This window comes from Euleptes europaea, chromosome 19 (assembly GCF_029931775.1).
Source record: "Euleptes europaea isolate rEulEur1 chromosome 19, rEulEur1.hap1, whole genome shotgun sequence".
Classification (NCBI taxonomy): domain Eukaryota; kingdom Metazoa; phylum Chordata; class Lepidosauria; order Squamata; family Sphaerodactylidae; genus Euleptes; species Euleptes europaea.
In genome coordinates, this window is record NC_079330.1 from 11,690,363 (window position 1) to 11,706,385 (window position 16,023).

Consider the following 16,023-nt stretch of genomic DNA (forward strand, 5'->3'; position numbering starts at 1 on the left):
CAGTCTGGAGAAGAGGAGGTTGAGGAAGGACATGATTGCTCTCCTTAAGTATTTGAAGGGCTGTCACTTAGAGGAGGGCAGGGAGCTGTTCCTGTTGGCAGCATAGGGGAGGAATCACAATAATGGGCTTACATTATGGGCAGAAAGGTACTGGCTGAATATTAAGAATTTTTTTTTTATAGTACTGGCTTTGAGAGACCAATGGCCTAACTCAGCTGCAGGGAGCTTTATGTGCACCAATAAGGAGCAAGTTCTCCTAGATATCGGCAATGTAACAAAAACCGTCCTTGGCCAGGGATTGAGGTAGGGTTGCCAGGTCCCTCTTCACCACCGGTGGTAAGTTTTTCGGGTGGAGCCTGAGGAGGGAGGGGTTTGGGGAGGGGAGGGACTTCAATGCCATAGAGTCCAATTGCCAAAGCGGCCCTTTTCTCCAGGGGAACTGATCTCTCTCGGCTGGAGATCAGTTGTAATAGCGGGAGATCTCCAGCTGTTACCTGGAGGCTGGCAACCCTAGATTGAAGGTGGGATAAAAATCAAAGCAAACAAACAAATAACAAAACTGGCAGGGCAGCCCTGCCAAAGAGTGCTTTCTCTCTCCAGGGATCGTGCAGCTGGACCCCTCTCCCTTTGGAGGCTACGAGTGATCGGATCGGGCAACCTGCCCAGCCCGGGCCTTTCGCTATGTGACCGATGCTCCGCACGAAGCGGTGAGGGACAGGGCCCCCCTTCGGGAAGAGGCTTGTGCCGCTGGCCCGCGGAAGCTGCCAAGAAACCCGAGAGGCTCCCATCCTCGACCCATCCTGACGTGGAAGTCGAGAACGCAAGGTGAAGGGGAAGCCGCCCGGCCCTGGTGTCCTGAAGGACCTCGGCGAACAACTGCCTGTTCTCTCTGGGGCTTGGGTCGTCATGGGGACGGAAAGGAGAGCCAGGAGACCTAGGCATGAGGGGAGAAGACAATTCCAGCAAGTCTCCATCGCCAGGGCAGTTATCCTTCTTCTGGAGCACTGAGGAAGAGAAAGCAAATGCAGGATGGAACGCTGCGATCCCAGACTTCTGCTTATCCTGAATCTCCTTCCCGTGGTTGGTGAGTATCCAGCCACTGATGACCCTCAACTTGGTCTACCTGCTCCCAGCCAACGCAGCAAATTTGACTTTTTAACAAAACTTCGTCTTGTGATTGATATTTTCACTTAAGGCGCCATTTGCATAAATTATTCTGATCGCAGAATTTGTGTTTGCAGGCCCCAGAATGGGGAACTCTCCCGCACGGAATAGAGATGCCACCTAGGGATTCGTGAATATTCCTGACTTCGTTCCCTTTTTGCATTCGTTTATATTTTCCCAGCAGCTGTTTTGGTCCTCCTCTTTCAATGGCTTGTTCGCCAGCTTTGCATGAATTGTAGATGTACCCCCGCACGGCTTTGATATGCAATTGTATACGGGATTTAAGTATACATACAATATATGTCATTTATATGTACCTGCTCCCTAGTGATGTGGGAGCAGGCCATCCTTCAAGTCTCTTGACCAGATTGCAAACCTCTTTCCCGACGGCGTTCTTCAAATGTCATCAAGTAAGGAGTAGGCAGTCATTCCGCAGAGGTGCCAAGGCGCAGACTGGAGGGAACCCCATGCAAAGAAGCATTGCTTCTGCATCTGGGAACAAACCACAGGAATGGGCCGCTATCACCCTGGTAGTAGGACTGCCAAACTCAAGGTGGGGCCTGGAGATCTCCCAGAATTACAACTGGTGTCCAAGCTGGGAGTGAACTAATGCTTGGGGCCGCAGAAGGCAAGGGGGCTGAACAGCCCGTCCTCCATATCCTCTGCAGCCTCTATAATTCTATGGCTTATTGTCCCCTTGCTCTGGCATCCAGTAATTAAAATCCCCGTGAAAAACAATTAGATTCTCCATTGCTCATTCCTTTACGGCCTCTGGAGAAATCGGGTCTGCTGCTCCATGAATAATCTATGACTCTCATCCTGGTAATGTCAGGGAGAAGATGATAATAGAGTATCAGATCAATTAGAGTCTGTCCCCAAAGACCCATCCACTACTGCTCCTATACCCCTTGCTGGGTAGTGGAGGAAGGGGGAATGCTTAAAGAGTGTTTACACTCACAGCGGGGAGGAGAGCGGATGGAATCGCCCCCCCCCCTCCAGTTTTCCAACAGGTGACGTAAAGGAAGCCCAGAATTTATGACTCAGACACAAAGGCTAATTGCTTAGAAGAAGAATGCCGTGTCCCACGCTGTGTAATCTGGGGGGGGGGGGTTTCTGCTCCAAGGTAACCCAGATTCTCTGCCAAGAAAACCTGGATTTCGCAAACTGGGTATCGACCAGCCTGGATATTAAATTCTTCACGGCCCTAATGAGCTTGTTGCCGGTTTATTGAAATGCCATGCATGAACACAAAAGGCAGAGCCTTCTGTGCAGGGGCCCCTTGCTTGTGGAATTCCCTGCCACTTTATACCTGGCACCTGTGTTCAGTCTCAGTGGCCAGGTAAAAAAATGTTTCTATTCTCCCTGTCGTCTAATGATTTGTTGTTAGGTGTATGGCTAGTATTTATTTATTTATTTATTAGACTTCTGACTCGCCTTCCCAGACAGAACCAGGCTCAGGGCAAGTTACAACATTTAAAATAATACACAACCATAATTATCTAAAATCTTTAAAACTATACATCTGCAGACTAAAAACACAACCTAACAATAGATGGCGCTAAAATTGAGCTCGCCGATAAGGCAGGTACAGACCAACCCCCCCCCAATTCAAACAAAAATAGGAGGGGGCCAGGTGGGGAGGCCATTACTGCTAGGATTGCCAACTAGGGTTGCCAACCTCCAGGTACTAGCTGGAGATCTCCTGCTATAACAACTGATCTCCAGCCAGTCACCCAGCAGGCTTCATGTGAAGGGTTGCCAGGTCCCTCTTTGCAACCAGCAGGAGGTTTTTGGGGTGGGGCCTGAGGAAGGAGATGTTTGGGGAGGGGAGGGACTTCAGTGCCATAGAGTCCAATTGCCAAAGCAGCCATTTTCTCCAGGGGAACTGATCTCTATCGGCTGGGGATCAGTTGTAATAGTGGGAGGTCCGCAGCTAGTACCTGGAGGTTTGTGGTAAACAAAGGTTAGCGTGCTGTAGGATACTCAGCAAACTAGAAACAGCACTTCACAAGCTAGACACAATGATTATAAAGTAGTGGTATTTAATAACATATCCACCACTGATAGTATATAGGCAAAAACATGTGTTGTTAATTATTGCCTTAAAAGTAACACCAAAGAGAGGACTATGCCTTGTTACAAACAAAAAACAGTATTATAGGTAAGTCCATGAAAGGGGGTGCCAACCTCCCTTTCTTCCACAGATATGCTTCTTGAGAGTAGCAATTCAGTAGTGCAGTTGTTCTCAACAGAAGCCCGGTGGTCTTTCTGTTTCAGTGATTAACGTCTTCTTCAGGGACCAATGCTGGCTGTTATTAACATTCCGGCTGTTATTAACAGGCCAACGCAGAGAATGTTAATAACAGCCAGCGTTGGTCCCTGAAGAAGGCGTTAATCGCTGAAACAGAAAGATCACCGGGCTTCTGTTGAGAACAACTACACTACTGAATTGCTACTCTCAAGAAGCATATCTGTGGAAGAAAGGGAGGTTGGCACCCCCTTTCATGGACTTACCTATAATACTGTTATTTGTTTGTAACAAGGCATAGTCCTCTCTTTGGTGTTACTTTTAAGGCAATAATTAACAACACATGTTTTTGCCTATATACTATCAGTGGTGGATATGTTATTAAATACCACTACTTTATAATCATTGTGTCTAGCTTGTGAAGTGCTGTTTCTAGTTTGCTGAGTACCTGGAGGTTGGCAACCCTACCTGCATCACAGGGGTGTTGTGAAGATAAAACAAAAGAAAAGCCTAAGGTCAGCCAGTGAGCCTCATAGAGGAGGGGGGATTTGAAAGTAAGTGTCCCCGATCCTAGCCCAACCCCCTAAACACTGACCAATTTTGCTTTTATACTTGTAACCAGAGTACATGTGCAAGGACATCTCTCATCTGCCTCCTAAAAGAACATGCAAATCGGAGAGTGCAAGTCACTGTGAACTTTAGAGAAATACTTTTTTTAAAAAAGATGTCTTCCTGAAGAAAATAGCTCTGCATAACAGAATACTTATCTGCACTTAAGGGAACATTAATTTGCTTGTTCTCAACTCTCGTCAGCTACCCTTGACAATTTCCTGTCATTTTTCTTTGAAAATGGTTCTTAAAAAAATTCCAAAGGGCTTTGAAAAAGGCACACATCTTCAGCTCAGAAGCGTCTTCTTTAATGAGCAGGCTGGAAAAGTGGTTGCAGCGTCAGACAGGGATCGGGTGGCCTAGGTTCAGATCCACGCCTGGGGCCACAGGGATGCTAGAAAGTTGATGAGCAGGACTCCCCAGTGTCCTCTTCAAGGGCAGAAGAACAGACTGGCATTTTCATAGAAATCCATATAGAAAATCCATAGCAAAAAAAAAGGAAACAAAACAAAAACCACACAAACAAACAAAAGTTCTGAACTAAACATCCATCTCTGCCCGATAGGATTGCCAGGTCCCTCTTACCTACCGACGGGGGTTTTTTTGGGTGGAGCCCGAGGAGGGTGGGGTTTGGGGAGGGGAGGGACTTCAATGCCATAGAGTCCAGTTGCCAAGTGGCCATTTTCTCCAGGTGAACTGATCTCTATCAACAGGAGAACAGTTGTACTAGCATGAGATCTCCAGCTAGTAGGTACTTGGACATCTTGGCATCTCATGCTGCTAACTCTCATGATCTTAGCAGGGGGGAAAACAGCCGGCACTTGTGCTGAGAGTTCCTCCAGTCACTATTAGGGTTGCCAACTCTGGGCTAGAGAATTCCTGGAAATTTGGGGGTGGAGCCTGGAGAGGGCAGGGTTTGTGGAGGGACCACAGCAGGGTCTAATGCCGTCGAATCCACCCTTCAAAGCAGCCATTTTCTCCAGGGGATCTGCAGTCTGGAGATCAGTTGTAATTCTGGAAGATCTCCAGGCCCCACCTGGAGGTTGGCAACCCCAGTCACCACATAGCCCCCCCATTCCCCAAGCAATTGATTTCTCTCTCATCAGTGACAACAGATGTCTAAGAACAATTGCAGCACCCACAATATCTGTGTTCTAGTGCTCAACCAAGACTTCAACAGGAGCTTCAGCCATGTTGATGCGAAACTCCCTGAGGACCACCAAGAAATCTTCAGGATCCATCAGTCTTCAGGGATCGACTCTCCTAACTGGTCCTCCACCTCAGCAGAGGCTGTGAGTTCCTGTAAGTCTAAAACTTGCCGGGGAGCAGCTTGCCTTACAAGGGAACTGCTGATACCCCCCCCCCCATTCTCAGATCATGGTTATCCCTTTGGTGCTGTCCATTTGGTGGGGACCAAGAGAAGTAGGAAACAGGTTAGGTGTGCAAGTTCCGCACTTGGGACACTTGTCTGACCTGTGAGATGCTGTTCTTGGATGGCCCTGATCCAGCATGTGCCATCTTGCCTTTGCAAAGCCAATGGCTGTCCTACGTAGAGCCAGTGTGGTGTAGTGGTTAAGAGCGGTGGGCTCTAAACTGGAGGACCAGGTTTGAGTCCCCACTCCTCCGCATGAAGGCAGTTGGGTGACCTCGGGCTAGTCACAATTCTCTTAGATCTCTCTCAGCCCCACCTACCTCACAGGGTGTCTGTTGTGGGGAGGGGAAGGGAGGGTTGCCAGGACCCTCTTCACCACCAGCAGGAGGTTTTGGGGACGGAGCCTGAGGAGGGCAAGGTTTGGGGAGGGGAGGGACTTCAATGCCATAGAGTCCAATTGCCAAAGTGGCCATTTTCTCCAGGTGAACTGATCTCTATCGGCTGGAGATCAGTTGTAATAGCAGGAGATCTCCAGCTAGTACCTGGAGGTTGGCCATCCTAGGGGAAGGGAAGGTGCTTGTAAGCCAGTTTGATTATAAGTGGTAGAGAAAGTTGGCATATAAAAACCAACTCTTCTTCTTCTTCTCCTCCTCCTCCTCCTCTCGGCACTTTGCAGATGGAGAGAGAGACGTTCAGCGCATCATCGGGGGATACATCGTTGCGCCCCACTCTTCCAAGTACCTTGTGTCTCTTAGGAGGAATACTGGCTACCATTTCTGTGGGGGAGCACTGCTCAGTCGCAGATGGGTCTTGACTGCAGCACACTGCAAAACCGGGTAAGGCCCCAGAAGAGATCCCAAAACATCTGGGAAATAATCCAGGTTCGTCGGAAAACTTGAAATAGAAAGCGCTGGCAGGAAACGTCGTATAGATTCCAAATTGTGAGCAATGTTGGTTTATAACATGTTTATCCCAGCTTTCCTCATAAACAAGCATAAGAATGGTTTACACCCATTTGTATAACATTACAGTGAAAAATCACATAATAAAACGAGGAATGCCTCCATCACCAAGAGCTCTAAATCAAACCCCCGTTCAAAATCCTGGCAAACAACAACTGTCTAAACTCTAGAAGAGAAGATAATGCACTCATCTCCTCTTGTGACCCATTCCATAAATTGGGTGCAACAACAGAGAAGATGTGAACTCAAGTGGAGGAGAAATAGGTACAGTAAACAGTGGTCTTTTATGCGTGGCTGTTTCCCTTGCCGTCACCCCTCAGACGTCTTTGAGTCTCTGTGTTGATCATGCATGCCATTTCCGACCGTCAGATCTTGTCTCGCTCTCCCCCTGTGCTTCCCCATGTTTTGCCCGTGTTTTATGGGACCGGTTTTATCTCGAATTTGAAAACACGGGGAAACGCAGGGGGAGAGCGAGGTGACCTCTGACGGTCGGAAATGGCATGCTTAAACTGACCAGCCCACTGTGAGATAGCAGGCTTCAGGTTGTCCCTTCTACTTTGCGGAAACCATGACTACCAACAGTGTTTTACTAGTTTGCCACATGCCAATTCCACATTCTGTGTCCTCAGGGTACTCCCTCCAGCCAGATAGCCTTATAAGCAAGCAGTCAGCATGGTGTAGTGGTTAAGAGTGGTGGTTTGGAGCGGTGGACTCTGATCTGGAGAACCGGGTTTGATTCCCCACTCCTCTCCATGAGCGGCAGAGGCTAATCTGGTGAACTGGATTTGTTTCCCCACTCCTACACACGAAGCCAGCTGGATGACCTTGGGCCAGTCACAGCTCTCTTCGAGCTCCCTCAACCCCACCTACCTCACAGGGTGTCTGTTGTGGGGAGGGGAAGGGAAGGTGTCTTTAAGCCGGTTTGAGTCTCCCTTAAGTGGTAGAGAAAGTCAGCATATAAAAACCAACTCTTCTTCTTCTCCTCCTCCTCACATCAATGCACAGTTACGGAGGTTGCTACAGTATCCAGTAACCTCCAATGCACATCAGCAATTCTATTTCTCTGGCAGATCCCCCATGTCCAGTCAAAACTTCCCATCTTCATCTCTCCTCCGGCTCTTTCTTTCAGGATCAACCAGATGATGATCGTCGCCGGGGAGTACTCTCTCTCCACGTTCGAAGGCACGGAGCAGATATTCCGGCCCGCCCGCATGGTGGTGCATCCTGATTACAGCGCCACCTCCAAAAATGCAGACATCATGCTTATTAAGGTAATAAAACTGTCTGCTTCTTGGGGGGAAGAAGGGACTCCAGGCTCAAAGGAAGGAAGTGACTGAGTCTGAATTGCCAAGGATATGCTCAGAATGTCTTCTCAGGTCAAAGGCATTGCCGAAGAAAGAAGTGGAAAACAAGCCATCTGTTTGGCCCTCCTTTTTAATACGGGGCTTCTAGTTGGTTCCGTGTTTGTCGGCCTTTCCTTTACCTTCCATGACTCTTGTTGACATTTCAGGCTCTGAAAATGTGTGTCTTCCTTTGTATGCATTTATTTATCCCTAGAAAGATCTGGGGTCGTCTTGATCATTGTTATTTGGGCAGGGTTGGGCTTTTTTTTTTGGCAACATGTCTTCACTGTGAGCCCTGCCAAAAACATTATAGCCGATGTTCCAAAGGCCACGCTGATACTTACCGTTGCCAGGTCCCTCTTCGCCACTTGCGGGAAATTTTAGGGGTGAAGCCTGAGGACGGTGGGCTTTGGGGAGGGGAGGGACTTCAGTGCCATGGAGTCCAATTGCCAAAGCAGCTATTTTCTCCAGGTGAACTGATTTATATCAGCTGGAGATCAGTTGTAATAGCAGGAGATCTCCAGCTAATACCTGGAGGTTAGCTAAATCTCCTGTTTTCAAACAGTATTCCAACACGCAGCCACAAAATTTCTTTTGTTATTTTTATAAATGTTTTTCTTATGCTCACATAGACAAGTAATCCCAGTTCACAGAATCATCATTGTTAACAAAGTAAACTTGCAATATTACAACTAACAAAAGCTTATCATATTACAACAAACAAAAGCTTATCAAATAACTATAAAGAGACAGGAGGTTGGCAACCCTAAGGGCAGGGGAGATCTCCAGTTTGTACCTGGAGGTTGGCAACCCTGCTGGTACAGGCAGACTCTTTGTGGTCTGGAAATTTGTTTGATTCAATTGCTGAAACCCTTCCTTGCTTTCTCAAAACAGTTGAACAAGCCAATATCCTACAGTGCCTCTGTCTCCATTGTGCCTCTTCCGCAGCAAGGGGCTACAGTAAGAAACGGCCGCCTCTGCCAAGTCTCTGGCTGGGGCTACACCACCCCCGTTGGGGGGAGGACCTCCGACACCCTGCGCAGCGTCCGCCTCCCCATCATCGCCACCTGGAAGTGTAACAGCTCAGCTTCATACGCTGGATACATCACCAAGAACATGATCTGCGCCGGGTTCAACACCGGGGGCAAAGATGCATGCCAGGTACATGTCGGCCTCCTTAACCAAGGCAGGGAACTATTTTAAACTGAAAGCTTAGCTTGCGAAGAAGAGTTGGTTTTTATATGCCGACTTTCTCTACCACTTAAGGGAGAATCAAACCTGCTTACAATCACCTTCCCTTTCCCTCCCCACAACAGACATCTTTGAGGTAGGTGAGGTTGAGAGTGTGTGACTAGCCCAAGGTCACCCAGCTGGCTTCATGTGTAGGAGTGTGGAAACCAACCCAGTTCACCAGATTAGCATCTGCCGCTCAAGTGGAGGAGAGGGGAATCAAACCCGGTTCTCCAGATCAGACTCCTCCGCTCCAAACCACTGCTCTTAACCACTACACTACGCTGTTTTTGTAAAGGGACAAGGCATAGTGTCACGTACTCCCCATTTTCCTGAGCAGGGACCAGTTTGCAGGAGAATGCTGCTCTGGTTGGCTGAGAGCCAACGTGGTATAGTGGTTAAGAGCGGTGGTTTGGAGCGGTGGACTCTAATCTGGAGAACCAGGTTCGAATCCCCACTCCTCCATATGAAGCCAGCTGGGTGACCTTGGGCTAGTCTCAGTTCTCTCAGAACTCTCTCAGCCCCACCTAGCTCACAGGGTGCCTGTTGTGCAGAGGGGAAGGGAAGGAGATTGTAAGACGGTGTCATAGATCATAGAATCATAGAGTTGGAAGGAACAACCAACCCCCTGCACAATGCAGGAAATTCACCACTACCCCACACACCCCCAGTGACTCCTATTCCATGCCCAGAAGATGGGCAAGATGCCCTCCCTCTCATGATCTGCCTCAGGTCATCGAATCAGCATTGCTGACAGATGGCCGTCCAGCCTCTGCTTAAAACCCACGAGGGAAGGTTTAATGAAGTGTGATTCTTCCTTAAATGGTACAGAAAGTTGACATATAAAAACCAAGTTGAGTTATTTACAAATATTCCAGCAGAGCACAGGCACAGAGGCCAAAGGATGCTGGAAGCCACGGTACATTTCCATGTATTAAATGGCAGATGGTGCCATGAGAAACAGAGGTTAGCAATTGAGTGATGAGAGCGTTCAACTACATTCCTTAATGCTGCAGTTTTGCACACCAGGGCTGAGTAACTAGTGTAGGAGTCAAACAGCTGAGTTATGTAAAGCACCAGAATTTCTAAATTGGAACTATAACAGCATGGATTATTGAGAGCCAGGGGAAGTAGCTTAGCATCGGCACATTCAGTTCGGTACAGCGTCACTTTTCTTTAGGAAGCTGGAAGAAAACTAGAGCCTTGCATGTGAAGAGGCTATACAGTCAGTCCACTGGCAGTGATTCTGGAGCCGTGGGCCAGATGAAGCCCCAGAATAGGGTTGCCAACTCTGGGTTGGGAAATACCTGGAGATTTTGGGGATGGAGCCTGAGGAGGGTGGGGTTTGAAGAGGGGAGGGACTTCAAGGCCACAGAGTCCAATTGCCAAAGCGGCCATTTTCTCCAGGGGAGCTGATCTCTCACCTGGAGATCAGTTGTAATAGCAGGAGCTCTCCAGCCACCACCTGGAGGTTGGCAACCCCGCTCCAGAATCACTGCTTCCCCCCCCACCATCCGGCCTCCACCTGAGCAAGGTCTGATCCTCACCTTGTGAGGCGGGTGGGAGCCCCGTCTGCTGTAGGCAGAGATGGCAACAGCTGCGGGATTTTGCTCTTTGTTAGGAGGCATGGATCTGACTGGTTGGAAGGCACCATCTGTAGGATTGCCAACTTCCAGGTGGTGGCTGGAAATAGGGTTCCCAACCTCCAGGCGGTAGCTGAAGATCTCCCACTATTACAACTGATCTCCAGGTGATAGAAATCAGTTCCCCTGGAGGAAATGGCCGCTTGGGCAATTGGACTCTATGGCATTGAAGTCCCTCCCCATGCCAACCTCTGCCCTCCTCAGGCTCCACCCCCAAAATCTCCAGGTGTTTCCCAACCCGAAGCTGACAACCCTAGCTGGAGATTTCCTGGGATTACAACTGATCTCCAGGTGGCAGAGATCAGTTCACCAGGAGAAAATGGCTGTTTTGGAAGGTGGACTCTATACCATTATACCCCATTAAAGTCCCCTCCCCAAACCCCACCTTTCTCAGGCTCCACCCCCAAAATCTCCAGGTATGTCCTAACCTGGAGCTGGCAACCCTACCCATCTGGCATGGGGTCCAGGGCAGCTACTATGGTTGCCCATTGACTAAGACCACCCCCGAGTCAGTCATTTTTCCAGACAATCTCATGGAGGGATCATTATGCGCTGTGTGTATGTACATCCCATTGTGGGTCACAGCGGTTTGTATGGCTTTTCAGATGCCTTTTGACCAGTGGGGCCAGTAGAGAAAAAGGCAAACATAGACAGTACCTTCTCACCTTCTAATGAAATCTTCAACAGTAAGGAAGAGGACTTTCTCTTTCTTGCGGAAAGACCTTCCTGTCTAGGTAAAGAAGGCACCTCTTTAGGTAGGTTCCATAGAAGCTGTAAAGCCTTCCTTTTAAAAACAGGCCTTTATCTTTTAATGGGGCAGATGAGTGATTTTATGACACGGGTTTAATTCTGAGCGGTAACATTTTCTTAATTGCTACACCGTTGTACATTTTATCACGTCGTTTATACGGCTTTGAACTGTCGGGGTACTGGGTTTTGGATCTCTTGCTAGCTTCCCTAAGCTTCTTGCTTGTCTACATCCTGCCCAAAGGATCTTGCAGTAGGGATCTTATCCGTCTTATCCAGCCCAAGGGATCTTATGCATCTGTGGATAACTCTTGGAATTTGCTTTCCCTTGCCTGCGCATCCCATGAGGCTCAGCCCAGAGCAGGGCAATACTGCTTCTTCTTCCTGTCATGACTGCACCGTGCAACCAAGTACTGGCAATGGGAGTAAATGCATTTCCCTCCGTTGGAGGCAACCGCCTTATGGGGCAGTTATGAGGCGGCTTATTTGGTCAGTTTCACAGCGACTGTTGGTCAGTTTCAGACCTCGGCCCATTGAACAGGTTTTTTTGTTTTGCAAGTGCAGGACTAGCGAGAACGCTGAAATAATCACCGATGACCTATGCGGCTACTTATTTGGTCAGTTTCACAGCGAGCGTTGGTCAGTTTCAGAACTCAGCCCATTGAACAGGTTTTTTTGTTTTGAGAGTGCAGGACTAGCAAGAACACTGAAATAATCACAAAGGACCTATGTGGCTGCTTATTTGGTCAGTTTCACAGCGAGCATTGGTCAGTTTCAGACCTCGGACCCATTGAGCAGGCTTTTTTTGTCTTGTAAGTGCAGGACTAGCAAGAACACTGAAATAATCACAAAGGACCTATGCGGCTGCTTATTTGGTCAGTTTCACAGTGAGTGTTGGTCATTTTCAGACCTGGGACCCACTGAACAGGCTTTTTTTGTTTTGCAAGTGCAGGACTAGCAAGAACGCTGAAATAATCACAAGGGACCTATGTGGTTGCTTATTTGGTCAGTTTCACAGCGAATGTTGGTCGGTTTCAGACCTCGGCTGGATGGGACAGAGCCCAGCTGTTTTGCTGCCCTCCCTGTGCAGAGTGATTTGAGAATCGGCTACAAATACTGTGCACCGAGAGAGCAGCCTGCGCAATGGAAACAACCCGTGCATAAAAGGCCAATATGCCAGTAGGAGGAGAAGGGGGCAGCACAGAGCTTCTAGCTAGTGGCAGTAGCATTCAGCAATGCTATAGACCCATGTTCAATAAAAAGAGAACCAGAAGGAATTCACAACCCCGTGAGTCACAAGAGACTAACAGAGGTGGTTTGCCATTGCCTTTCTTCATAGCATCCCTGATATTCCTTGGCGGTCTCCCATCCAAGTACTAAACAGAGCTGACCCCACTTAGCTTCTGAGATCTGACAAGATCAGGCTATACAGTACTGCCTTCTCTCCCTAGATAAATCATATCACCTGGTAGATGATATCCCATTAATCCCCTGTTAAAGGGACACTTTCTCCAGGCCAATTGGCAACCCTGTGCAGTAATATCGCTTCAAAACCGAATTTCCACAAGCTTCTGACCTGGTAACATTTTGTTTATGCTTACTCCATGAATAAGGAAGTGGATTTTTTTTTAGCTCCCCAATGCTGCAATTTCCTTTTATTTCCTAGGAGAGAGAGAGAGAGGTTCTCTGAGTCACCCTTGCTTTTTAAAAATAAACATTCCTTCTCCACCCATCTTCTAACACTTCATCCCCACATGTGATTCATCTTCATTCAAGAAAGGCATTCATGCCATGGGAAGCAGGACTTGACATACTGAAGCTTGTGAGATAGGCTAACATGACAGAAAATCTGCCCGGTCTAGGGTTGCCAACCTCCAGGTAGTGACTGGAGAACTCCTGGGATTACAACTGAACCCCAGGTGACAGAGATCAGTTTACCTGGAGAAAATGGCCGCTTGGGAAGGTGAACTATATGGCCTTACACCTCACTGAAGTCCCTCCCCTCCTCAAACCCTGCCCTCCTCAGATTCCACCTCCCAAATCTCCTGGAATTTCCCAACCTGGAGCTGACAATCTTAGCCCCGGTCCAAGCACTTCATTGCAGGTTTGAACCTGGATCTCTCTAGTCCAAGATTTGTATAAACCCCACTGGCTCTCTGTGGAGTAGGGTTGGCAACCTCCAGGAACTAGATGGAGATCTCCTGCTATTACAGCTGACCTCCAGCTGATAGAGATCAGTTCACCTGGAGAAAATGGCAGCTTTGGCAATTGGACTCTATGACACTGAAGTCCCCCCTCCCCCCTGCCTTCCTCAGGCTCTGCCCCCCAAAACCTCTCGCCGGTGGCAAAGAGGTACCCAGCAACCCTACTGTGGGGTTAGCACTCACATTGCCAATGGGAACACATTTCTTACCAAAGTGCAATGCCAACTTTGAAAGGAAGAAACATATAAAAGGATGGGGAGCCGCCAGCTTCCCCCCGCAGACTGAATTGAACCGTAATGAGGACATTTTATTTTTTGTCAGCGTTCAATTGTTTGTAATAAACACCATTTTCAAAGCATAGACCATGAAACTTGATTTGGCGCCAGCCCTGCTGACCAGATGCCTGGGAGGTTTTGCCTTGGATTTGCTGCTCTCTAGATTCACATTTCCCCATCTGAATTCTCAAAACTCTGCATGGGGCCTTATTTTTGAGTAATGAGAATTTGGATGGGGAAAACGTGCATCTAGAGAACACCAAATCCAAGGCAAAGCCTCCCATGCATAAACAGCAGGGCTTCTGGACAGACAGGCTAGGATTTCAATGTTTATAATGCCCAGGTTTCGGGGCGGGGGTGGGGAGGAGAGACAAGAAAGTGGCCATCTATATTCCTCATATTCCTCTGATCCAAGATCAAGGGAACAGCAGGCAAGCTGCCTGTAACCTTGGGGCTTCAGCAGCAGGTAAACCTCCCTAGAAACTTGTTGTTGCTTATTTTAACTCTTCCTTAACAGGAAAGCATACCAAATGCTCTCCTGTCGCAAGACTCTATTAAAGAGACAATATTTTTTTCCTCCAGGCAGCTGGCAAACCTACTGAGGTAGGGAACTGAACTCCAGAGGGCAAAACTTGCCACTGGCACTAATAAAATTTTAAATTGCAAAAACAGAGACAGTGACTTACCAGACAGATGCCAGAACATAAAGGTAGGGTTGCCGGGTACTCCCTGGCCACCAGCAGGGGATTGGGGGGGGGGGAGTAGGGTTGCCAGATCCAGGTTGGGAAACTCCTGGAGATTTGGGGATGGAACCTGGGAAGGACAGGGACCTCAGTGGGGGACAACGCCATATAGCCCACCCTCCAAAGCATCATTTTTCTCTTGGGGAACTGATCTCTGTCATCTGGAGATGAGTTGTAATTCCAGGGGATCCCCAGGTCCCACCTGGAGGTTGGCATCCCTAACATAGGGACTGTCTAAAAGTAAATAGTGGCAGTTAAACACATCTTGTGAATTTCAGTTTAAAATGGGGAAGGAGGGGAGGTTGTAGAAGTCTAATAACACTGGGTAGCCCAGGCTAGAAAAAGAAGAAGAGTTGGTTATTATATGCCAACTTTCTCTACTGCTTAAGGAAGAATCAAACCAGCTTACAATCACCTTCCCTTCCCTTCCCTTCTTCACAACAGACACCCTGTGAGGTAGGTGGGACTGAGAGAGTTGTGAATAGCCCAAGGTCACCCAGATGGCTTCATGCGTAGGAGTGGGGAAACAAATTCAGTTCACCAGATTAACCTCTGCCACTCATGTGGAGGAGTGGGGAATCAAACCCAGTACTCCAGATTAGAGTCCACCGCTCCAAACCACCGCTCTTAAACACTACACTACACTGGCTCTCCGTCTGCCACTCATGTGGAGGGGTGGGGAATCAAACCCAGTTCTCCAAATCAGAGTCCACTGCTCCAAACCACCGCTCTTAACCACTACAACACACTGGCTAGCCTGATCTTGTCAGATCTCAGAAGCTAAGCAGGGTCGACCCTAGCAAGTATTTGGATGGGAGACCTCCAAGGAAGTCCAGGGTCGTGACGCGGAGGCAGGCAATGGCAAACCACCTTGAAAACCCCACCATAAATCTCCATAAATCAGATGTGACTTGACAGCAAAAAAACAAAATCACTGGCCAAAATTCTAGGTGAGAGTAGATGAAATAGAAATACACTGATTGTAACTTGAGCGTCAATCTCTGCTTTTCTTTTTGCTTTCTCCCGCACCCCTTATCCCAGGGAGACTCAGGTGGGCCTCTGGTCTGTGAAGGACGAGTCTTTGGGATTGTTTCCTGGGGACACAGCTGCGCCAGTCCCAGATACCCGGGTGTCTACACAGCAGTAGCCAACTTTCAGAAATGGATTTACAAGACCATCCTCCAGCAATAGTCTGTACACACTATTTGTCGCTGAAAATAATAATAATAATAATGCGGTGCCATCTCTCTGCGCTTGTTTCACTGAGTGATGATTTTCTCTTGGGAGAGGGTGGGTTAAAAATTGAATTAGGGTTCTCCTGTTGTAAGCTTTTTAAAAAAGTGTACATTTGCACCCCTATCCAATTAAAGGTAAAGATAGTTCCTTGTGCAAGCAGTGGGTCATTACTGACTAGGGTTGCCAACCTCAAGGTGGTGGATGGAGATCTCCTGCTATTACAACTAATCTCCAAGCAACAGAGATC

The 16,023-nt window shown here is 48.2% G+C and overlaps 1 protein-coding gene across 1 annotated transcript; it reads left to right on the forward strand.

Annotated features, from left to right (window-relative positions):
* The first annotated feature begins 1,029 nt into the window (after positions 1–1,029).
* Positions 1,030–15,731, forward strand: LOC130491367 (trypsin-3-like). Its single transcript, XM_056865087.1, has 6 exons — positions 1,030–1,084; positions 5,180–5,323; positions 6,070–6,229; positions 7,485–7,626; positions 8,593–8,859; positions 15,582–15,731. Exons 1-6 carry the CDS (start codon positions 1,030–1,032, stop codon positions 15,729–15,731), a joined length of 918 nt encoding a protein of 305 aa, XP_056721065.1.
* The last annotated feature ends 292 nt before the right edge of the window (positions 15,732–16,023 follow it).

Excerpts from the sequence above, each read along its gene's own strand:
- LOC130491367 (XM_056865087.1), top strand. The coding sequence starts at position 1,030 with ATGGAACGCTGCGATCCCAGACTTCTGCTTATCCTGAATCTCCTTCCC. Across the intron at positions 7,627-8,592 it reads CAGACATCATGCTTATTAAG|TTGAACAAGCCAATATCCTA; the intron begins GTAATAAAACTG and ends TTCTCAAAACAG. Across the intron at positions 8,860-15,581 it reads GGGGCAAAGATGCATGCCAG|GGAGACTCAGGTGGGCCTCT; the intron begins GTACATGTCGGC and ends CCCTTATCCCAG.